Source organism: Archocentrus centrarchus, chromosome 9, assembly GCF_007364275.1.
Source record: "Archocentrus centrarchus isolate MPI-CPG fArcCen1 chromosome 9, fArcCen1, whole genome shotgun sequence".
In the NCBI taxonomy this organism is placed as follows: Eukaryota; Metazoa; Chordata; class Actinopteri; order Cichliformes; family Cichlidae; genus Archocentrus; species Archocentrus centrarchus.
This window is the reverse complement of record NC_044354.1, coordinates 8,588,524-8,614,320: the sequence shown is the minus strand read 5'-3', so window position 1 is coordinate 8,614,320 and position 25,797 is coordinate 8,588,524. Positions and strand designations below refer to the sequence as shown.

The 25,797-nt window shown below is 40.4% G+C and overlaps 1 protein-coding gene across 1 annotated transcript in view; it reads right to left on the bottom strand.

The window, feature by feature from the left end:
• fbxl17 (F-box and leucine-rich repeat protein 17) overlaps window positions 1-25,797 on the bottom strand; it is a 240,512-nt gene that overhangs the window by 8,509 nt on the left and 206,206 nt on the right. The window contains exon 10 of the mRNA XM_030738451.1: window positions 15,419-15,561. Within this exon, the coding sequence (XP_030594311.1) occupies window positions 15,419-15,561 (143 nt within the window). The remainder of the gene's footprint in view (window positions 1-15,418; window positions 15,562-25,797) is intronic.

Genomic DNA, 25,797 nt, shown 5'->3' with positions numbered 1-25,797 from the left:
CTGTTGTGATTTGGTGCTATATAAATAAAAACTGAATTGAAGTGGTGCAAATTCCTGGCCTAAATTATTAATGTCAATCTGACCATAAGCATTTTATTTCCCCTTAAATTTACATGTAATCTAGAGCGTGAGACATTATATATTAAAATGTATTTAAGTACATATTAACCTTATCTATATACCACTATCAAAACTATCATCTTGGTTTTAATGCAACTGTAATGTATTAATTATAACAGGACTTGATCACTGTTTGAACAGACACAAAAAAAATGCTGTACATTATTTATTCTGAGGTTTTGGTAACATTATGCCTGTGTGTGTGTGTGTGTGTGTGTGTGTGTGTGTGTGTGTGTGTGTGTGTGTGTGTGTGTGTGTGTGCGTGTGTGTGTGTGTGTGTGTGTGTGTGTGTGTGTGTGTGTGTGTGTGTTATAGAGAGCCTGTAGAAACCATCACACTGCTGCTGCAAATTGATTAAACCAAATTAGTATTCTTAATTTTAGTGTAGCAACATTGTTTCTTATGTTTATTTTTGTCAGGCATCATGTACAAATCATCTCAAAGCATCTGAACAAGGACTCAAACCAGCAACCTGCAGGTTACTAATTGGCTGTGAGACTATTGTAATAAATGAGATTCAAAGCTGGACTCTGCTTGTCTTAAGTGCAGTTTATTTTTGAGATTGACTCAACTGTCATGTCCTGGATACTTTTAAACAAATTTTGCAATTGGCTCCAAAATATAAATATAGGCTTAACTATAATTTTGGATAAAATATATTTGTTTCCTTGTTTTAATCAGATGTAGAGTCATTCAGTGCCTTTATTAGGTGGACAAAGCGAAATTACGGGTAATGAGAGAGAAAGCAAGAGATGGAACAAAGGTTTAAAAGATCTAATGTGAGAGAGAGAGAAGTTAAGTTTGTTATGACATATGGCTGAGCCTCATTAACAGATAAAATGACAACCCCCTGATTGCCGTCATAACATATTATGCTATATTCTTGAAAAGAGAATGAAACATTCCCTAACTCGTTAATCAGGGTTTAATTACAATTAAAACAGATCTAAAGAATAGACCTGTCACGCTGATGGGAGGCCATAACATTCATTAACATTCATTGCTAATTTAGTGCAGCTCCACTCGCTCAGCAAACATGGCACACACAACACGGCTCCCAATCAAAATGCTGAATCATTTCCTAATTGTTAGTTGTGGCAATGCTAAATGTTTGAGCTTCAACAAGATTGCTTTGATGGAAATCATGAAAGCACTCACTACTGTCCTGACCTGTGTTTCTATTTTTTTTTTTTTCATAAAATTGTATGTATGGGGGGAAAAAAAAAAAAGAATTGTTATTTTCTTTTGGTGTTAGTTATTTTTCAAAACTGAAAAAAAATATCAAATACAAAAGGGCAAAAGGGGGGAAAAAACTGCAATTCAAATATTTTACTTTGGCCAAAAGAAAAAATATATTCTGCTGTTCAACACATTTATGTTGTTATAATGCAGCCCAGAAATTCCTTTTACCCGGTTTGAGATTTATTCTATTAATTTGCAGGTTGGAGACCATGCTGCGGACCAAAAACTCCACTGACATAGACGTTCATACATCGCAGCAGCTCTTAACTTTCTTCCGCTGCAGCAGCCTGGCAGCAAGAGTTACTGTAAGATTTCCATGCCTAAAAATGACAGCTTTCTCTAAAGAAACCCACTCGTAGAAAATTCCCAGAGTTCGTGTCTGCTCCTCTTTCCAACTTGAACAATGTAGTGTGCCCTTTTACTTTCGCATAACTCACAGCGAGTTATGTGAAACGAGATGTGATGACATCACCACACCTGCTTGATATTTGCAGCTCAAAGCTGAAGTTTGACATGAAGGTCAGACCATATGCTGTAGGTAACTGGTTGCTAGAGATGGGAGTCCTCTGGTTACAGGTGTATTCAAACTAGCCATTCAGCTGCTTCTTCCCTGACTGGATAATACAGTGCTTAATGATATTTGGTTGCTTGGTAACATAAGCTTAAAATGCTATCAGACACTGAGACATGGGGGATTGAGGGATTTTCTTCTCTTTTTTTTTTACCCCATGCGGTCCTGATCCACTATATTGTACTGTACTGTACTGTACTGTACAACCCCTCCGTCTAACCTGCTGCCAAGTCTGTAGGAGAGCCATATGATAGAGCAGATCGCTATTCACTGATGATTCTAATCTTTGAGAAGCATCTGGGAGAGCAGCCACAGCTATCTGGAGCAAAGCCTATACTTATGATATTTTCCCCCATTTTAACTTCAAAGATGCTGCCCTCTAGATCTAAGTACAGTGTAATTCACCCTGATGGGAAATGTGCTGCTGTCAGGGTTTACAAGAGGGTGAGGGAGATGAGGGGAAAAACAAAAAGATGTATGCCTGATATGTTGTTCAGCAAAGAGCGCCTTTTACGTGAACACGCTGTGCAGTAAATGAGATTACGTCGCGGGGTTGAATCTGCAAGCACACACTGACAACTGCTCATCTGCTTTTACATGAGATGGCTGAATGTAAGTGACAGCGAGTTCTCAAGCTGACCTCTGCTCTGTCTCGGAGTGCTCTTATGTGCTCTCTTCCTGTGAACCCTTTTTTTTTTTTTTTTTTTTTTAAACTAATCCTCTGATGCAAAATGCACTCTATCACCACGTAAAATATGCATTTACCGCAAACGCTGGGCCCTCTCTTGGCAAACAGCATAGTAAAATACGTCGTAAAGATGACTTATGCTGCAGCAGTTCACGTTCTCAGATGGAAAAAGAAGAATGGGGTTGTAAATCGATAATCAGATACACAAACATGAAGATGCATATCATATTAGACCGTCATGGTGAGAAGACACTCTTCGTGGTTCTAGCAATCAGGAAAGGGAAATGAAATAAACAGAGTAATCCACAGAGCGCTGTTTTGTTTGTAGCAACATGACCCTGAGAAAGAAATAGAACACTGACTGTTGATATTGAACAATAATTTAAATGAATGTGGAGGGGAGATTTTAGAGAAAAGATATGTTCCACAGTCCTTTTTATATTACAAAAATGTTTTTTTCCCCCAATAATGGCCCCACTATTTTATTCCCTTTGTGTTTTCAATAAATTCAGCACAGGTCTGCAGGGTTCTTTTTCTCATCTCCTCCCATATTCTTTGGCCATGTGGCAGCCATTGCTAGTTCCTGGCCCATAAAGAGAGACAAACACCCCCTGTTCCCTGTCTACTCCCATGTAGACAGTGTATCAGTCAACCAGTAAATACATTTGGGGTAAATATTTAAAAAGCCTGTTTAAGCTGCAGAAGAATGCAGTGCATCAGGTCTTAGTAAAACACAGCTTAAATGAGTCTGGATTTAAACAGGCCAGATTTATAGCTTTCTCTAAACTGCTCAGAGGAAAAGCCCCACGTTGTAAAGTTTCTAAACGAGTAACTGGACAACTGAACAATAGCTCACCTTCTCTGATAAGGACAGGAAGGCTAGAGAGAGGAATGCACGGAAAGATAGAAAAGAGGTCCCCATAAACTTATTCTGAAGGATTCAGTATTTCTAAATGAACTATTGACGCATTGTCTTTGAAGCTTAAGGAATAGACTACTTCTGACCAAGGAAGGATTGAGCTCAAACATTTTGATTTTGTCTCAGAAAGCCAAGCAACCCTTGCACAAACCTGCAGTGCATGGCTCTGAATATGCTTTTAAAAACCAGGTCAGGCACTGCTTGCGACAACTAAGGTCTGGTCCTCCTCATCCCTGCACAATATCAGACAGCAGCAGAACTGAAAAGCAGGGTGTCAGTGCAAACACTCACACACGCACACACAAAGAAGAATGGGGGCTCTGCTGAACAGGGTCAGAGAAAGAGGTTCTGGAGGCCAGATTTGTAAACCCTACACTCCATCACGCGTGACAAAGGTAACTAAAGGAATGTGTAAAAGGCTCAGGCCAATCTTTCTTTCCACACCGCCCTTCTTATCTCTGCAGACTGGAGGAAAACATACCACAGCTCAAACGGCTTTTCACAATATATTAGTTAATCTCAGGAAAGAATATGTGTTACAACACCATCACAGTTAAATTTATTAAGACAAACTAAAATAAAGCTAATTACATTTGGAGGTGCTTTGGTAACAGAGCAGTGACTCTAAAAGTGGAGGCTGTAACCTATAGCCAAAGAGTCCACAAAATACTACTGTTAATTATAAAAAAGTCATTCAATATTAAAAACTGTATATGAATGACGGTTCCCTTTATGACAACAAAAGAAGCATACTGTGTCTGTTGCGCCAGCACCGAGCTAAGTCAAGAACACCCTTGAGGAGGTAAGTATGGCATTGTCACAGCTTACAATCAAGTGATGCCTTCACAAATGTAAATACAGAGAGTTTACAACAGGGCGCAAACCACTGGTTAAACTCAGTGATGTGACTGCTGACAGAAGCAGCAGGATGAATTCTGAAATCTACAGTGCTATACTCTCTGCTCAAAATGATGTTCAATTCCAAAAATATATTATCGCCTAAAAACACGTTTTCTTTGGGCCCAAAGAAATTTATTGTGAAAAATCACATCGCAAAGGTTTACAAGTATTTAGCACGAGAGTTGTCGATTACAAACGGTTAAAATGATATCTGCAAGTATAAATGGCACTGTTAGGGATGCTTCACCCCCAAAGGTTTGGAAACCCCTAACACAGACAGATAAACCCTAGTGTTGGATTTAATGTTTCTGTAACATGATTAAAACCATTTATTCTTTTTTATTCTAATACTTCTTGTATGGTGCTCTAAAAACAAAATACTACATATATTTTCAGCACTGGAAATACAGTATAATTTTCTGTTTACCTGTTGGACAGGCTAAGATTTCTTTTTGGTTTCTAAAATCACAAGCAGGCTAATTGGGTACTCACAAACACACACAAAACACAAATTCCAGTGTGGCATATTGGAGGTCAAACACACACAGAATTCCTTAAAGACAATCACAACAGAGCTACCTTGTTTAATTATTTTGCCTTGCATGACTCCCTTGTTACTTAGAATAAATAAATAAATAAATTTCAAGGACACCTTGACCCTGTCCTTTCGAAGAAAACCATAATACAAAATTCATAGCGACTCTTTAAAGAGCACAGACAGCAGATTAAAACTGGCCAAAGTCAAAAGGCAGTGACCAAAACTCAGTGATTTCATCTGACGCCAAAAGAGTGGACATTCTCTGTCATTCTCTGTCAGCATAAGCAATTCCTGATGATTTAAATCTATATCTTTGTTTTCAGATTTTTAGCTCTTGTTTAAAATAGTTATTTTACCTTTATTGTTAACTGAGCCGTCATAGGTCACAGGAACTGTAATACTGGTTGAACTATTCCCACAAAACTATTCACTGGGTGTTTTTCCTTCCTTCCTTCCTTCCTTCCTTCCTTCCTTCCTTCCTTCCTTCCTTCCACTTATCTGAGGTCGGGTCGCAGGCACAGCAGTCTAAACAGAGAAGCCGAGACCTCCCTCTCCCCAGCCACCTCCTCCAGCTCATTCAAGGGAACATTGAGGCGTTCCCAGGTCAGCCGAGAGGTATAATCTCTCCAGCATGTCCTAGGTCTACGTCAGGGCCTCCTCCCAGTCGAACATGCCCAGAACACCTCACCCAGGAGGCGCCCATTTTTTTTCCCACTCACTAATAATTCTGTCACAGTTAATCAGTCCACCTAAAATTTAGTAAAAGCTTTTCTACTCTATTTGATCACTCAAAGTGCTTTCTTGCTTCAAGCCTCATTCACCCATTCACACAGATGTTCATACAAACGCTTTTTTTCTATGCCTAACCTGACATTCACACAGTCACATTCCAGTGGATGCACTGTGGGCAACTCAGGGTTCAGTATCTTGCCCAAAGATACTCTGACTACAGAAGTGGGGATTAACTTTCCAATTGGTAGATGGCCTACTCTACCTCCTGAGCCACAGCCACCCCACCTCCTCAAACTTGCCTGGATACATATTACATATCACAGTCTCTGCCTCGATGAGACAAGGGCGGGGGAAATATTGCTAGTTATTGCCAAAACACCTATCATGTTTGGCAAGTCCGAGTATCCAGGGCAAACTGAGTGTTGTCTACTGTCTGCCCATGACTCCATGAGATTATGTTGACCTCAGCTGTGGTGAGTAAACAGCACTGGATGAGGAAGGAAGCAGAGGGCGAGAAGACAAAGAGGGAAGACAGACAAGGGGGTCACTTGAATGAACTAACTGAATGAAAAAAGATGTCCATGGCATCCAAAATTCAAACAACCTTGACTGTCCTTACTCAGAGGAGGCGGCAAAAAGGAGGGGAAATAAAGAGACAAAAAAGATGGGAATGGGGTAAAAATAAAGTAAGGACGAGGTGGGGGAGAAGACAAAGAAGTGCATGTGTGTATTTGTGCCAGGTGGGGTCAGGTTTACGTGTGTATTTCTGCTCGATTTTTGTTGAAGGGCAATTCTGAAATTCCCTTGAGATAGTCAGTGAACTCTGTCAGTGTCTCACTTTATTTCACCCTCTCTCCTTCACTGTCCCTTGCTCCTGCCCTTTAGAAACAAGATGAAGGGATGATCAGGAGGCGGCTTCAGTTAAGACCGCCAATCAATACAGCTCTTCTGTGCAGGATGAGACTCCAAGATTACACTGAAAATCACAAATGGCAAATGACTCTTTCAAACTACTTTCTCGACTTTGAACATTCAAGCCTGACCAAAGCCTTGAAAATAGGAACCAGAGAACCTCCCTATCTTGCACTTGATAGTGTGCACACAGTGGCTTTCTCCTAATTCCCTTTCGCATTAGAAACCTTTAAACTAAGGATCCCCGCTGTTCACAATAACAACACTCATCAAAGAAAGTTTTACTGAACTCCCAAACTCTCATTTCCTAAACGAGAGTTAAAATGCCTCCTAACTCTTCACCATACTTCATCTTTGTTTTCTTCACTCCAAACCTCCAGGCCCTGAACAATTAGGCCCTTGTTTATGTCTGCAAATTGCTGTGCCGTGCCTATCAGTGTATAGTCCCTGGCAGCTGGATGCACCAGTGGAACGACCATATTGATTGGGATGTCTGTTCTTTTAACAAGGTCTGTCTGGTTGCTCTATCTAGGGGTGCAGCAGTGTTCATACGTGTTCCCCAAACACCGCTCCACCTCAGTTCAGGTAATGGAAGCACACTTCAAAACTGCTTACACAAAACACTTTTTGGTGGGGCAATTTGTAAAGGGAATACCCAGTACACACTTGATTGTTTCATTTTATCTAATATTCCTATTATTTTCTCTTGGTTTCCGTAATTTGTGAAATGTTTTTTCATCCTTTTATCCACAAGGCCAACCCTCATTTTACTTTATCTTCTCCTCCCCTCTTCTCATTATTACTATGATAACTCTAACTTTCTTCACCAGCTGTCCCTGAAGAGGCCAGTAGCAGTCAGTGTCATTATTTTCCTACTCCAGCTTCATGCTGACTGCATGAGTTTGCTTCTCTCTCGGCTTCACAACCTTGACTGCCCATTTGTTTTCACTCTAATGAAGTAGTGGAAATGTAGCTGGGGAAGAAAGAAGGGGAAGAACTAGTGAAAAAGGAGAAGGGGAAAAAGGGGGAAGTGAACTAGATGAGGGGATAAGAGAGGAGGAAGGAGACAAAGTACATGGGAAGGAGAGGGAGGGGACAAAAGGAGAAAAAAGATGAGAGTTAAAAAAAAAAAAAAAAAAGGGAACAAGCTGTGAAAATGTTTCTAAAGAAAACATTCCACTGAGGCTGAATAAGATCAAAATCCCCAAAAGTGAGATACACAGAAAGAAAGAAGGCATAAAATTGAACTCACTGGCCAGGAGGGCCCATTACAGGAAAAAAAAGCAACTTAAAACATACAGAACAGATATAAAAACAGTGTCAAGATAAGAGCGCGCTGTACAGTACGAGGCTTTGCACAGATCAGTAGAACTTATTGCTCTGCCCCGTGTGATTGGAAACTTTTTTTACGGTTATCAAGAAAAAGTAAAAAAAACAAAAGACAAAAACAAAGAAAAAAACAAGAAATGTTACAGTACACACACTCACCAGCCAATTTCATTAGGTACACCTGTTCAACTGCTCATTAATGCAAAAAATTTAATCAGACTATCATATACCAGCAACTGAACCTGCTGAACTTTAAACTGAGCATCGGAATGAGAAAGAACGGTGATTTAAGCAACTTTGAACGAGGCATAGCTGTTAGTGCCAGACGGACTGGACGGAGTATTTCAGAAACTGCTGATCTACTGGGATTTTCCAGATCTACTGGTCTGAAAAAGAAAATCTATCCAGTGAGTGGCAGCTCTCCAGGTGAAAATGTTTTTGTTGATGCCAGAGGTCAGGAGAAGAAGGCAAAAGTAACAGAAATGACAACTTGTTACATCAAAGGTTTGCAGAAGAGCATCTCTGAACGCACAACATGTGGAACCTTGAAGCAGACTGGCTACAGCAGCAGGAGACCACACTGGGTGCAACTCCTATCAGCTAAGAACAGGAAACTGAGGATGCAATTCACACGGGCTCAACGAGATTAGACAAAAAAACATTCCCTGGTCTGATAAGTCTCAATTTCGGCTGCCACACTCAGATGGTGCTGTCAGAAATTGGTGTAAACAACATGAAAACACTGATCCATCCTGCCTTGCACTGAAGGTTTGGGCTTTTGGTGGTGGTGTAATGTGTGTGGGATATTTTCTTGGCACACTTTGGGCTCCTTAATACCAAGTTTAACCACCACAGGCTACCTGAATATTGATGTTGACCAAGTCCAACCCTTTATGACCACAGTGTACCCATCTGTTAAGGGCCACTTCCAGCAGGATAACACACCACGTCACAAAACTCAAATCATCTCAAACTGTTTTCTTGAAAAATGACAGTGAATTCATGGGAGATTTCCACCTGGTACTAGCAACATGTACTTAATAAAGTGACCTATGAGTGTATGTAGTTAGTGAATTATGTTAGTTTATCACGATAATGTGTGATTGTGACTCTGCATCTGCCCAGTGCGATGAACAACACGTTTTTATCATATTGCAATCATTTTAGTTGAAAACTCTGTCACATGCCAGAGAAACCACAATCAAAGCCTGGATTAAAACATGATGTCACATTGTGTTCATCTTTGGAACTGCAAAGAATTCATCTTGAGGAGCTGGTCTTTTCTGAGACACATGCAGGAAAAAGGCAACATTTTTTTTAGAAGATTAAGGCACTTTTTCCCTGATTCTGATTACTTCAAAAGACCAACACAGTCATAGCAGAAAGAGGACAAAATGAATTGATTTGATTATTTTGGGGCAAATCTGGATCAATCGCATTCTTTCCCCTCATCAGAATGGGGTCATTTTGCCCTGAAGGCAGAGGGGTGTAATCATTTGAGGCAGGCGAAGCACGCCATTTGCCCAAGCCTAGGGGTTCTGATTTCAATGCTCCATTATGAGCTGTGTTAACAGCAAATAACATGAATTCCTCTCAGAGAACACACACTGTTACACACAGATACGTTGCATTCAAGCGTGTATAAACACACTGAGACACAAAGGAAATCCTTCAGACAGATGTGAGGAACGACAGAAGGGGTAAAATGTCAGTAGGAAAAATACAAACTGTATATGGTTCAGCTACTGAAGGTCAAAACTAAGTAAGAAAATATTCTGACACTCAAACAGACTTTCCTCACATCTGTGCCGGTGCTAAGTCTGTGTTTGAAGAGATAAAAAAAAAAAAAGAATCACAAATTCCTCGTATCACCCCAAATAGCAGTAGACACAATTCAAACTCCCCTGTTTTAAAATGTATACAGTACAGAAGCACGTTTGTATAAACTGTGACGAAGGAAATCGATCCTTCACACCGCTCCACATGAGGACAGCCAGCTGGATCCTGTTAACAGTTCTTAAATGAATTCTACACTTTCCAAATCCGGTGACATTCAGGGAGGCTGTTACATTAAAATTCTCAGCATTTTGACAATTCCAAACAAATTTACACAGGCTGTGCCGTGCTGCTGAGGCACTGAGCTGACTGGTTTGCCCGTACCGTGTGTCAAGGTTAACACAAGATTGCATTTGTATAAGACTGACAAGGACCCACTCCAAAACCTAACTCCATCAGTTAGTGTGAAAGCACTGTGGGGGCAGAAGACTAAAATCATGTTTAGTTTACATAGTTTAATGTAGATTATAGAACCTACCTGAAAGGAAGATGGACAGGTTTAAACAAACCCTAATGACGATCAGCCTAAGAAGTGGACACGTCTAATGTTAAGCACTTTTTTCAACAAATGGATATTATTTGGAGTAAATTTCCACAAAACGCACTCCCTGAGCAAAAACGAATGCAGTCCAAGTAAGAGAAACATTAACTTTTGAATATTTGCAATATGGCCATAACACTGTAAACACAGCACCAGCAATAGAAGTAATTAATAACATTAGCAGACTGCTCTGTGTAAGCATATGCAGCAATTTATTTTTTGCACTGAGAACATTCCTGGTTTGTATGCAAACCAAGATAATTTCAGGCTAGGGACTCTTGAAATGCTACAGTCTGCTGGCTTATGCAGTAGCTGGTTGATTTGTAAATATTAGAATTGTTCCTCAGGTGTGTACATCAAGACTTTTACTTTGAAGGTGAACGGTTTCTGTCTCCAGTTTGCAATGCATTGTTTTACATTTTCACTACAGTGTGTCGAGCACTTGGTAAGTCAAGACAAGTTGTTGTTTTCCATGCAAACTATGGGCGATCAAAGCAATTGCAAGGAGGTTTCCAGTGCACCACCATATACCTCTCTGTGACAATTTCACCTAGCAACTGCCAGCAGCCACTTGCCAACTGGTTATGGAATACACACTTTTTCCTTGCAACCAATGGTTGCCAGGGGGTCATTGACTGGCCTCTAGGCATGCATGAATGGGGCTTTAGTAACCAGTTTCACAGCAAATGCCACCAACCTATAGCAACCACATGCCAACCAGTCAGGGAATATACATTTTTCCCTAGTGACCTGTGGTTGACGAGGTTGCCAACTGGTCTTTAGAGCTATGTGACTGGGTCTTAACCTGACCTTCTGTTGTTTTTTTGTTTTTTTTTATGCTGTACCATCTAGTAATCCATACTTGAGACTGGTTTGGAAAGGGGGCAGGACTTGGGGTGGCTTTAGCTCAGGAGGTAGAGGAGGTCACCTACTAATCGGAAGGTTGGCAGTTCAGTCCCTAGCTGCTCCAGTCTGCATGCCTAAGTAACCATGGGCAAGATACTGAACCCCAAAGTGCTCCAATGCAACTGTTGGAGTATGAATGGTGTGTGAATGGTAGATAGAAAGCACTTAGGCATAGAAAGAAGTGCTTGTATGAATGGGTGAATGAGGCATGTTGTATAAAGTGTAGAAAAGCGCAATATTACTTTGCAAATAACTGCCAGGTGGAAAATATTTGATGAAAAACCTGTCTACCATTACTACAGGATAACATCAAACAATTAGATCAACAAACCACTAGATGTAAAGAGTGCCAATAAGGAAAAACAAATCACAGTATATGGAGCTTTGACAATTAACAACGAGACAGTGTAAACAGCCATCTTCATATTAGATGGATCTGTGGCTGCTTTTGTAAGGAAATCTTGAAAAGAAAACCCCCAAAAAGCAAAAAAAAAAACCTTGTGGTTCAACAACAAGATCATACTTATATTTAGTTGAGTAGCATTTAATGATGTAGTGTTGCCCTTCATGTTTTTGAATGTAATCTTCAATACTATTCTTGAATAGTCACTGAACACAAAAGCATGTTTTTCCCTGAAGAAGTACTGCTGACCTTGTACGCTGGTCATTCACGCTGTCAACAATACGCTTAAGAAAGTGGGGAAAGCATAGCTATGCCTTACATCTTATATTAAACAATGAAGATTTAAATAAAATGAGGCATGAGGAAAAAAATTCAAATGGATTTGTTAATATAAAGAAGAGACGCTGTGGCTGGGAGAAATTCCAACTTAAGTAATTTGCACAAGACTTTCATTATGTTCAAACCTAGTGGGATTGAGAGTTATCCCCCAGCTTCTACGTTTTGCCAAAAGTGCATTAAGGGCAGAGATTAGATTAGTTTGCCCCAAGATTGAATTGGACATGCCTTAGGATTTTACTGCTGTGATACACAAATAAAGCGTGATACAACATTGCTAGGGGCTGAAATGTCAAATGCATGCCAGAAAAAAATCATGAACATAATGAAAGCACTGCCTACAGTAACACAAATTTGCAAAGTACTTCAAAAATATTGATTTGATTTATTTAGGAGGCGCAGTTTCAACAAATATTACAAAAACTACAATTTTATGCCAAGCTGAGGTCAATGAACTTAGAATCAGTGCATACATTTTAGCAAAGGGGACTGAAGCACTGTTGTGGTCAAAGCACTGATAGGCAAAAACTCACATGTTCATGTCACATCAGTAGTCAGTGATGACCCACTCAAAGTAACCTTGATAAAAAAAAAATAATAATTCCTTACTGTTTGTGATTTGGACATTAAATGTCAGAAAATAAAACTGAAGTACCAATTTAGACCAAAGAGCACTGAGATCAGAGCCGAGTGGACAGAAGGTTTCAGGGAATGAAGGGAAGAAAGGGATGAAAGTAGGAGGTGGGGTGGGTGCAGAGTACGGTCACCCTGTGGTGTTGTGACTTTAAGATAACCACAATTCCCCTGGTCTGCTGGCTTCTCAACTTTTTATTTCTTTCGTTCACTTTATAGCTCTCATTTTCACTCCAACCTCAGTAACAACACATTTCTTTTTCCTCTCTGAGCAAATTTTGTACGACCTCCATTCCTCTCTCTACTCATGAAACCTGACCTTATCTCCTTTTGTTGCCACACATAAATGAAGACAGACAACAACATCAAATAAGGTAGTTGTCTTGGGCAGAGGCCTGTGCAGCAAAGCCAGTTTAACATACCCAGGATAACTTTTTGTTATGAGCAATCAAAATTATTGATACGTTTAATTGCAACAGCCTGGCTGATTTTTCAAAGGAAGGGGAAAAATTATGAAGATGTTACATATGTAAAACAGACTGAAAGCAACACTGCAGCTGCAGACAAAGCAGCAGAGTGTGAGTGTGTGAGAGGAAAAGCCTGTAGCATTAAAAGTGTGTGGTTTAAGTGCGTTGATCAGTAAGACTGGAGAAGAGCTGCTATATCAATAAAGTCTAGCTGATATGAAGCAACGAAGGAAAGCCGGTAAAAACTCACAACTCTGCCATTAACCTGCTCCGGAGTAGGTTAGGGTTGCAGCATGTTACCAAGGAAATATACCCCGGCAAGAAGAGAACCACCTTCGTAGTACAGAAAACCCAGGGTTAACCCTGAAGTAACCAGGATAAGAAGAAATCTTCCTTCATAGTACAGGCCTGTGGTCTTCTTCCCTCACAAATCTGACCAGTTTTAACAAGTACTCCAGAATCATTTGGCTAGTCAAAAGCATAGATGTGAAAAAAGGCAAACAGAGAATGTGTGGAGGGAGTAAGCATGCAGTGAATTCATTCCGTGATTAAGAGCTGGCAAGGTACTTGACCTTGGAAACTGTCAAACTCTTCTCTCTGTTCGATTCACACTCCATTACAACTCTAATAGCATCAATTACTGCCTTTTTTTAGCTTTGTCATCTCCAAATTCCCCCTCCGAAGCGGAGGGAGAGTAATTAGTTATCTTTTCAACCTTCAGGCTAAATCATGAGTATAAATATCACATGTGAAAAGAGAACTGGGCAGATAAATAAGGAATGGTGGTTGAAATTGTTCACCGAATGGGCAAGGCATGGACGCATATGGTGGAGAGAAACGAAGAAAAAAAAATGTTTTTCCAGTAAAGATGTAGGTCATTCCAGAGCACATTTTTTTATTAGCATGGCTGTAGCTATTGATTGGTGGGTCACTGAGTCAGTGAGGCAGTAGTGAACCAGATGAAAATGGAATCTAAGTGATCACCTGCTATGTAATGCAGTTAGTCTTTATTACTTATAGATAAATATGATAGATGCACCTTCATGCCTGCAATAATGTGAATTGAGTACACTGTTTCATCACTGAGACCTTACATACAGGGTCACTGTCAGATGCTCATATATTGTCATTTTATTACAGTCTAAATAGATAAATATGATACACTGGTGTTCTTGTCTCACTTAATGATCTCAGTGTGTTCATTTTTATCATAGAAATCCATAGGGTCAAGCTTGAGGCCATGACACACAGATATCACTGATTTTATAATGACGAAATAAAAATGATGAGTTTCCAGGCCGGTGAACAGCCGTGACTATAACTCAAAATCTCTCCTCCCTCGTTTTTCTCCCTGCCAACTTCTCCTTGCACTTCTCAAAAGCACAGCAGGGGCTTTTAAATGTGCGCCACCTAAAACCAAAATGAATACTGTAAAATGTGAAATGAAAAGCTCATTAAAACATACTTCTATATTTACTATATTGAAGCCCACCAGCATTGGGATTATGGCCTGTGTTGTGCACTCTGCTACAGAACAAGCTACCAGGTTCCACAATATCAGTACAGACCATAGTTTCTAGGTTAAGCCTGCTTTTCACTTTCCCTTCCTTGCCTGCCCTCATCCCACTCATGTCATCCACACTAAGTGGATGCATCTGTGTAGCAGAAGCTCCACAGAACCAATTGGAGACGTGGGTGGAGTTGTTACCATGGCAGTAAAACTACATGTACTTCCATCGGGTTATGAATTGGACGTGTAAGAGGCCAGATGTGAGCATAAGGGTGACTTTGAAAATACTGCCCCTCACATCCAGAGGCATCTCAAAGTAGGCGTGAAAGAGGTCATCATGTCATTTTACTTCTGTTATCACCCAACCATCTGACTCAAACATGTATCACACAGACAGACTGGGCACAGGTTGCACATTCAGACACTTTGAAATTGGCCAACTGCCCTAACCTGCAGCTTTTGCGCATTCATGGGTATGCATTTGATTGGATCTCTGTGACTGTTTATGTGCATTCATGTTGGGCATAAACCACAAGCTTAACTAACCCCTAAAATGTCAGCATGTATTAGTCTAACTAAGCATTGTAGAAGATCATTGAGCAGGACTGCTTTATGGTAATGTTCAAACTGCTTTTGCACGGGACTTAAATTATTACAACTTTAATATGTAATATTGGTAACAAATAGTTATTTCCAGAAGAAATTTTTTTAAGAAAGTAATGATACAACTAATGGTAACTAACTGAGCTATTAGTTGCCAGATGGTCCCCCGATTGACATTTAGGCCTGTGTGCCTGAGGTCTAAGCAAGAGACATTATGGGTGGAGTTCGTTACCTTGTCACATCTCATGAGGCCCAGGTAGCGAAGGGACTTGCTGCTCTGAGCAATCTGTGTGGCACCCTGGTCCGTGATGTCTTTACACCAGCCGGCATCAACAGTCTCAATGGTACTGCTGTACTGCCCTATAGCTATCAGAGCTGTCGACAGAGAAGGGGAGGAGAGAGGAGGAGGTGGGGGAGGAGGAGGAGGAGGAGGAGGAGGGAGAGAAACAAGAAAATGTGTTAGTCTGACAACCTTTCTCATGCAAATGTGACAGCATCTTCTTCCCACAGAGACAAGATTTGAAATGAAACCAGGGCACGTCATATGGCCAGCTGTGACACATAATTCCAGTGTTTACACAACACCTTGACAATATACACGCATACACACAAATCTCGCATACACCCATGCTTGGTCAGATTGCAGCAGGATTCATCCATTACAGTACTGGCATGACTCACAGCACTGAAAGGCAATGACACCGTGCCAGAGTAAAGTGTGACTCCATGCCAGTGTATGATTTAATTTTGCTTGTGTGTATGTTTACTGCTGCCAGGGCAGAAACAAAATGCCAAGGTAAAGAGTAACCACCAATAAACAAATATCTCGCAGTTTCTGGGGGCTTTGTTAAACCACAGAGGATTTGTGCTTGATGCATATACGTAAACACACATTCACACACTCACAGCATACCTTACAAGTGTTGTTCCTTTGATATTGCCTGACTATGCTGACAAATTCAAATGCACAGCTGACAAACACGATGACATTAAACTGTCTGTAATCTACATGTAGCTCCAATAAAGGCATACTTGGCTGCATTAACACACAAACACAGACAGACACACAACAATCTTCCTCATCAATCTTTGACCCATCAATTGTTGGGTAGATGGAGGAGACCTGTGTTCCACAAGTCGATTGATAGTGCTCCTCGGTGATCGATTGGCCGGCCTGGGCTTTGTTCTCCACTCTCACAACCGTCACTAATGAGAGTGGGAAGGTAGGAGGAGGAGTGAGGGATGAGAGAAAGATGAAAGGAAGAGGGTAAAGACAGAGAAAGCCTTTGACAGCACCTTCAGATAGTTACTTAGCCCTGATGTTGTTTTCTCATTTGCAGAAATCCATTTTACGTCAAACCTTTTTATAAACAAGTTTCCTTCAACAAGGAAAAAGCAACCAGTGCAAACTTTGACTTCCACTTTTGAATCTGTTCCTCTTGACTTTTTCCATTTTTATGACCAACATATTACAGTATACTTTAAAAAAAAGAAAGAAAGAAAAAAACAAACTCGGCACATGTGCATACATATATATGACAGTGTGTTTGTGGTACAGAAGCTTTTTTTTCCACAGGAGAAGGGAAATGAATAATCTTATGCTTTTTTCTTCACGCCTTTAAACCTCTTTTCTCCTGTTACAGCCGATGTATTGAAGAGGCCTCTCTGCACACAAGCACATGCTCTCAGGAACAAACTTGTGTACAGCATGTAACATATGTAATATATAGCTTTGGGTGCTTGAAGTATACCACATGTGGTTCCTTTTGTGCTCCAGCATGCTCTTGAATGCCATGCATAATAGCAAATTACGGCTAAACGGGCAGTAACACAGCTTTGAAGCTACAGTGTGTTTCATATAAAACACACCGTGGGGAAGAAGAATCGGCAGGCCAGATGGGCGAAAAGAACATGAAGTTAGCATGTCATTTATTGACTAATGGTGACCTGGTAAAGTATGCTAAAAATCAAGACACTGGCGTTTTCGTGTGTTTGCTTGAGTGTGTGAAAGTTGTCAAGTGAGGGAACGGCTCCCCGTCCGATGCCCTTTGTCATGTTCAATTACATGATCCTAAATTTGATTACCCGGTCTTGGACCTTTCATCTTATGTTAAGACACACATACTGGCGCTGTTTAAACCCCCTTGCAGAGACTGAGGAGGTTTCTAAGGAAAAGAGAGATTAAATAAAAGAGGAGCGCTCCATAGCTCAACAAATCAAAGAGAACTTTGCCAACACACATTTCTGCTTCTTCCCCTTCAACTTTAATTCCCTCAACTTAAAAAGGTGGGAAGATAGAAGCAGACAGATGCATACCACTGTGAATATATAAAATGTGTGAGTGAATACAATGTCAGCAGAGCCCAACCGATACAGGGTTATTAAGTCCGATACTGATGATACTGATACCAATATTTTTTTCTTTCAGAAACACAAAACATAAACAGATTTTCCAAGAATTTGTCACATGTAGCTATTATGAGACATTACTAAATTAATATGACAATGCAGTTTAAAAATAATCTAGCTTTAGTCAGAACGGGTTATGGCTCACTTGTTTACGCCCTGCCCGACATTTATCAAATCAGCTGGTTATTCTGTTTGTGGTGTTCCAAACAAGTGCAGCAGCCAAGGAAGTTGCAGAGTTCCCTTTACTAGACAAACTATGCAACACTCATAACATGGTTGAAGAGTGTTTCTTCCATCTCTTAGTTACTTTTAAAATTTTCATTTATTAGCCATTTTAAATGTTGACGCCAAATATTGGCAAATAGCTGATGTTGGCCAATATATCAGTCGGGCTCTAACTGTCAGTGCATTTTCTAATTAGTGTTTTGCATTCACCTAGGCACACACCACCTGCTTAAACTGAATTAAAATGTTTTCGACAGGCGCCACACTTTAGAAAGGAAACATACGGCAGTTAGAAATAGCTGGAAGGAGAAATAGAAGAGCAAATAGGACTAAACGTCATTTTGTTTAGCTCTGAAGTTGGTAAACTGGAGTCAGATAATGCCTTTGTCAGAACGAGCCAAGTGTTAGGCTATTTAGATTTGTTTAGTACTCTATCAACAATTTCATCTGGTTGCCATTACAGTCTAATATGGATGTGTGTGCCGTAGTTCTCTTCCTCTTCTTCTGATTCTCTATCAGGAGGCTATAAATTTCAGTTACTGCCGGTGGCAAATGGAAATGGTGGCTACTTTTGCAACGGCTAAGAGCTTTGAGTGAAACCTTTTAACTACAAATGAAGAGGTTTGTTCACATTGTCAGAAATAAAGAGCCTAAATGGAGCTTGGCATATTTGTTTTGTAAGACAGTGGCAAAGCACACACGAAAAAGTAACACACAAAACTTTGTGACAGACTCAAAATGTAATTGTGTTTATGTCAAAATGTGTAACATAAAAAGACTGAAGATTTCTTTTTAGTACACAACTGTGGATACAGAAAATCAAAACATACACTGCCGATCAAACACTTCAGAACTTAAAAATATTCACTTCTTACTACACTGACTCCTACACCAGTGCGTATTAGTTATGTATTAGATACTGATAAATATAATGCAGGATCTATTACATAACTTTCTTTCCTTGTAACCATTATTTGTTTGCAACAGAGCTGAGTGTGTGAAGACTTTCCAATGATCCAGACTTTTTTGTAATTGTGGGGTGGCCATGGCTACAAACTTACACCGTGTAGCATCCTATACTCAATTTAACTAAAATTATACACCCTTTCAAAAATTTTATTCACTTTTTAGGCTAGTTTCTATTAACTGACAATTAGATTAATTGACATCTACCAAAAAAATATATACAGTTTTCAAAAACTTTTGACTGGCAGCGCATAAGAGACCATAGGAGCAGGAAATTGTCTTTCCTGACTGATAATGATTTTCTGTCTAAGAAATAGATGAAGCGATATGCAAGAGAAGTTAAGGTGAAAAAGAGGTTGAAGAGTCAGAGGAGAAAAGAGGGGAAAATCCCATTCTGGCAGCAGGAGCTGTGACTGAGTGGTGACTACACAGTCACAGACAGTAATGAGGACACACTCTGCTGCCCTGCCTGAAAATGGCTTTAGGATGTTGGGGTGTGTGCATGTGCGTGTGCGTGTGTGTGCGTGTGCGTGTGCGTGTGTAGAGACTGACCTTAAATCCTCGATATCATTCATTTTGAGCATGGCACATTTAACCAGTCTGTCATAGGAGGATAAAGTTCCCTCAACACAGAAAAAAAACAAGTGGACATCACATTTACAACCAAATATTTCTGTTTATTTAAAGTTTTCCCGGGATTTGAAACACCATATCTTCTTGTCAATCAATCACCAAGCAGGTCAACATAAAGAGTGCAATGCATCATTTGGTGACTTCAGGAAGTGTATTCCTGTGTCAAAACCATAGCCTTAACTCACTCGCTAAGACCTTTACAAATATTACAACTTCGCCCAAAGGCTCAACTCGTGGCCTTCAGTAAGAAACCGCTGTGACAAAATGTCAAGCAAAGGTGAACAACAGCGCAAAACCGTAAATCTTTGGTGTACCATTAACTCCTACTTTATCTCCAGAAAGAGATTCATAACCTATTGCTTTCTTACACGAGCTGTTATCAAATGTCATGAAGAGTGGATTTATCTAAGAGTGGTTCTATACTAAGGTAAGAACACCCCTAACAGCAGGGTCAAGAACTGGTCAATCCTGTGATGACCGCAATGTGAGAGGAAACCTTCCTTAATCGGCTTATTGTCCTATCTCTGTAGGCCTGCCTGACCTCAGAGTTTCAGGGGTTAAGCATCTTTTACAGGCTTATTAGATATTCACTTATTACATTTTCCTAAATGATGGTGGGCCATTACTGCTATCTTATTGCTCTGAAGCCATTCCCCATGACTGTCTCCAGTAACCCTATACACCATATTTTAGCCTCTGATGAAGACAGTACGCCTATGAAAGATGTGATGGTAGGTAATGACTTACTGTGGAAGCAGTGTGTGCATGCGAGCAGTGTGTATGTGCCTGTGTGTGTGTATAAGTGTGGCAGCAGGGACAACAGAAAAAGCTTATTATGGCTGATGTATTCCAGAGAGCACAACTGTCATGTCTAATGTTGAAGACGTTCACTTGGGTCTTTGTGTGTGTTTAAAAACTTAACCTCAGCTTTGCCCTCTGCACCGTGCTGCTCAGTGCCCAGAACCAAAGGAAAACCCCTTTTCACTTCTCATCCTTTTATGCTGTCCAAGTTGTAAAGGATACAAAAGTTATTTTTTATGTCTGCTTTTATTTTAACCTGATTTGCCAATGCTATATCAATACTGACATGCACTTTCAAGAAAGAGGTTAACTTAGATTCATTCTTTTGTACTGTGTAACAAGTCTCAAAAGAACAGCCAACAGTGGTGCTTAAAATATACTAAAATATAGAGATGCACTGATCACAAATTTCTTGAATGATTCCAAGTGTGACATACTGATACTGATTTTTGTTTTCTTTCTAAGAACTTTAACTGGCAGCATATACAGAGGTCAACTTTTTATCAATGCAAAATTGTATTTTCATAATAAAAGAAATTATTAAACCTTACAATTTCTCCCAAACTGCAGTAAGTTACAGGATATTCTCTCACTTAAATCAACTGAAAATAAAGTGCTCTGCAACTAGAAAGAAGTACAAATAATTGAATTACTGAAAATGAGTTGATGTACAACCACCTTTACCTGACCTATTACACCTTGCCAATCAAAAGCAGGTGCAACAGATTTATATAGCAAAAAATGTCAGTTACTTACATCATCTTCCAGTATGTTTATAACTGTGTAATATGACAATGATTTGTTGACAGCAGAAATGGGCTATCCCGGGAGAGTGTTTACAGACACGTGACCGCGCAGGAGCACATCGATATAAAAGCAGTGTAAGGCAACCTCAGTAAGCAACATGTGGACGTCACTTAACTCCTTTGGAGCCTGTCTGGCCTGGCCAAACACTGGCCTCACTGTCTGACTGATTAACACAGCATGCTCATCTTCAAAGCACCCAGGCCAAACTGACTGGGGTCACACTGAGTGCCGAAACTAATTCAGTAAACAACATACCAAGGGAAGGGTTTAAAAAATGCACGCATAGAAGGTGGGAAACAAGAGAGGGAGTGTTGCGCTGGCCTGTGGTGAGCTGAGAATGAACAATTTTAAAGTTGTGATAACCAGAGGGACCTGGAGAAGGCTTGTTGACAATCTCTTGATTAGAATAGAAAAACACCTGCCGGGTGGGCTGTGGACTCGAACATGCACTTGATGTGACAAAAAAGCAAGTTGTAATTTCCAAGTCAGATATAAATATGCAAAAAAAAAAAAAAAAAGAACAACAAAAAGGAACAGTAGAATGTGTAAAAGAGAGAGGCAGAGGTTCTGTGAGGTGATGCTCTTTGCCCTGACATTTTGGACAAATGCAATCAAAGGCCAGGGGAACTGAAATCAGCCAGGCTTGGTAGAGAGACACAGGGGAAAGGAGGAACAGATTGAGTGTGACACAAGGAGGGAGAGCACTTTGTGGTGGGACATGCTCGAGCTGGGAAATTAATTAGCCAGAGGGCAGGGAGACGGTAGTGTGCAGAGGGCATGTGCATTTTTGCAATCAGCCTCTGATCTGACGCAAACCAGCTGCCACATATAATTGTGCGGCAGCGTGCGCTTATAAGGTTTTATGTTCTTTTTAGGGATGTGAGTGTTTCTCTACACAGAGAGACTTCTCAGACCCAGAGAAGTTTAAGTGGTGAGGTAGAGCCAGTCCAACCCAAAAAAAAAAAAGTGCCTTTGATATTTAATGTGATCTAGCATGTGAAAATAATGCACACATACACACAGACAGAGACTGTTTTGGTAGCTGATTTGCGATAACCTTGTGGAGAGGATGTGAAGTTTGAAGATTAGAAAGGTGAGTGAGTGACAGAAAGAGAGTGAGAGATAGAGAGGAAGAGTGATGGGCAAGGACAGATAGACGGAGTGAAGGGGTGATAAGGAGAGATGGAGCTATCACAGAGGTGACCTACAACAGGCCTTCCTTCACCAATTCGCTCGCTCTTTCTCTTTCTTTCTCTCTCTCTCACACACAAACACACACACTTAAAGCCTGGCATTATTTTTCAAGACCTGAGTCAGCTGATCATATTACCAGTCTAAATCAGGGACAGGAATCAGGACTCCTGCTCTGGATCTAAACAGATTTAATTGTTTTATTAACAATTTACCCTTGAGATTTACTAACAGAAATCGGTATCTGCAGTATAATGTTTTGTCCTCTCTCACTGTCAGTGCATTGATATATGCACTAGCAAGGCCATTAACCCCTAGATATTTAAGTGAAGTGCCTCCGGTGACGAAAGATCACACTCTGGAGGCTTCATCCAGGCCTAAATGGGTTTAAGCTTGAGTATAAACAGTGTATTCCTAAAAAGAAAACAGAAAAGAAAAAGTATTTTTCTAAGTGAAATTGCAACACCTATTTACATGTCAGGATTTTGTGGTATTTTTGTAGCCCTAGATAATTTTGCAACCCTGTATTTTGTGGTGATTTTTCACGTATTATTCACCTATTCACTGTCCTTAATGTCTTCAAATGAAAACAATTACATACAACAAAGAATGGCCTATTTTCAGCGCAGGCATAACCTTTGGTTGTCATACGACAGGATCATCTTTTTGGAGATTCTCATTTTGTTTTTGTTTTCAAGGTTTCAAATCCGACCTTCCATCACAACCTCTTACGGTACATTCACACTAAAGGTAAAATGTTCATGCGGCACAAAAACAAAGTCAATCTAATAAAAGTAAAATTATGCAAATTTGCAGCATGCGGGAGCAGTCTGGTCCACCTTGGAGAAAAGCAAGCAAAATTGTAGGACTTCATTGTAAGCTGTGAAAATGTGTTATTTTAAATCATTTCCAGCTCTTGGTTGTACTCCTCCTTGCACCATTCACTGCTAGGGATGTCCCTAAGGTGACTGAATTCACTCAAGTAACGAGACAAAACTTTGCTTTGCATTTTGTGTGAATGTAACATTACACACATTACTAAGTTCCCTGCCACACCTCTTAAGCTTTGAATTCAGGTGTTTTCAGGACCATTGCCAAAAGTGTATAAAATCAAGCGTCTATCGTGTATATCACCGGGCGGTGAGGCACATAGATTTCCAAACGTCCTCTGGCATTGACATCAGCACAAAAACTGTGCGCTATATAGTGTATGTTTGTGCATAGTTCAGTTTATGATGTGTAACACTGTCTTGTGATGCGCTGATATAATTCTGGGAAGATTATTGGAAGTGTGCGATCAAAAAAAAAAAAAAAAAAACCCTCCCTGCTCATGAAACTGCACAATTACTGTCATGATATAATGCGATTCCACTGTGGTATCAAACAAAATTAATATACTTAACCAGAACACATACAGAGTAATTCCGGCAAAAGAGCCCATTAAATGCTAATGATCATCATTATCATCAGTGATCACTCTACATCGAGGGGTCGGGGGGCCTTTCTGAGCCGGGTGTTTTTGGTGGGGATTCTTTCCATTTTTTGCTGTTGCCTGTATCTGGAAACATGTTGGACTTTTAATGGAATACGGCTCCCTCATAAAACAGTTTCTGCCTTCAATTCTAAACTGAAAAATGTCCTCTCTACTTATTCATGTGGCCAAAGCATCTGACTTCTTTTAACATGGAGAGACAGGTGTACAGTCAGCTACCACAACGCCCTTGATAGAGATGGACCTGCAATCGATCACATGGCCTCTGTGGCAGTTGGGGGTTCTCCCCTGCCGCTGCCTCAGTGAAGACCCCCAACCACCCACCCACCCCGCTGGTTGGACATCATCCTCTGCCTGCTCAGCTGTTGAGTTCTTTCTTGATCGTGCCTCGTCTCGCATCTCCCTCTCAGTGTTACCACAAAGGCTGAGACTATCAGGAGCTAAGCTACACTCGTAGATTTTTTTTTTTTGCCCCCACTAGACTGTGTAAATGCTGAAATTAATGCACTCACAGGTTTTGCATGGTTATGCGCATAAACTGTGTGGTGGTTTTTATATGTTTACATCTTTCTTCTCCAAAGACAAAATCAAGTAAGAGAATCCAGGCACACAAAACACACAAACTGAGGTTCCCACAGCCATAAGCAGTAAAAGCAGGATATTAAGCCCTATTTCAAACCTACAGCTCCTCTGCTCCAATGTACCTCTCCTTTGAGGATATTAATCCTCCCCACCTTTTCCCTCTTTTTCTCATCACTCTTACATTCTCTCCGTCTCTCTCTCTCCTCTCTCATTCCTTATTTTGGATTGTATACAAGAGGGAAACTGCTATCCAATTCTGACATCACAGATGGAGGGGCATAAAGCTTAACAACTTCTTTTCAAAATGAAAATCCGAGCGAGGGGAGGAGAGGAAATGAAGATGAGGAAAGAGGAAAAAGACGAAAACAGGTGGTCTCATATTCGCTGAACTGCGTGTTGCATGCATCTAACTGGAATTAACGTAGCATAGCAATAGTTATGGGTTTGGTTATGGATTATGGCTAATCCTTTAGCATAGGGAGCAGGTCTTAAAGGTAATTACACGCTACTATTGGATCCAGAGCCCAGAAATGGGCCCCTTTTGCATCATGCCTATTAAGATCCGGAAGAAAACTAGCTGCTGGTACATACTGCTTAGAAAGATTGCAGGTTAACATACCGTGGCATTCTCTGCCAGTCTTAATACTATTTGAACTTGTCTGGAAGGAAAAAGAGCTTTTAAAGGAGCTCTCATCTGTTCTTTTAGTGTTACAATGTAGCGTGGCTTAGGAATACAAAATACAAGCATTGTAGCTGAATCATTATGACTGTGAAATAATTTATCATAAAAGACAAACAAACAAAATAGTGAGCTGTTCACCCACACATGGCGAGTATGTGATTAGAAGCATCACTCAGTGCAGTGAATATTATCTGACAGCAAGATGATGACAACCACACTTAATGGTTTTTATTTTAGTCACTTACCATGCTATGCCTAACCTTTTATTACACTTTCCGCCTCAGAAATACCCCTATGACCCTGTCTATTACACACAGCCTTCCAAGTGCCACTAAGTCTGTCCAAGCCTTATCTCAACCCTTTAACAGTCCACTCTGTCCACTTTAACCCAGCGGGAAACATTAACCAGACAGACACTTCCTTTTCCCATACCCCTGACAAAACCCTCCAAATTGTTATGATCACAAGACAGTGTGTGCCTGTGTGCGCTTTTGTCTGTGTGTGAATTAGGGCCTCCTTAGCCCCTGAGACAGCCCTAAAACAAATGACCAAATACTAATTAGTTGCACAACAATTAGGTTAGTGGACCGTTAATAGCAGGCAGACCCACCCAAGGAAAGGCTCGAGTTATGCCTGATCCCTCACTTAATCCTAAAACCATTAAAAAGAGCAACACACAATGTTGGCTTGACATTGCAGAGAGCAGTGTGACTGAAACCAGTTAAAGTGTCACAAAATAGACATACCATGTCTTCTTGAATTTCAGCACCATAAGGGTTCCACATTGTGGAAAGCAAGTCTTTTGTGTTTTTTTTTGTATTTA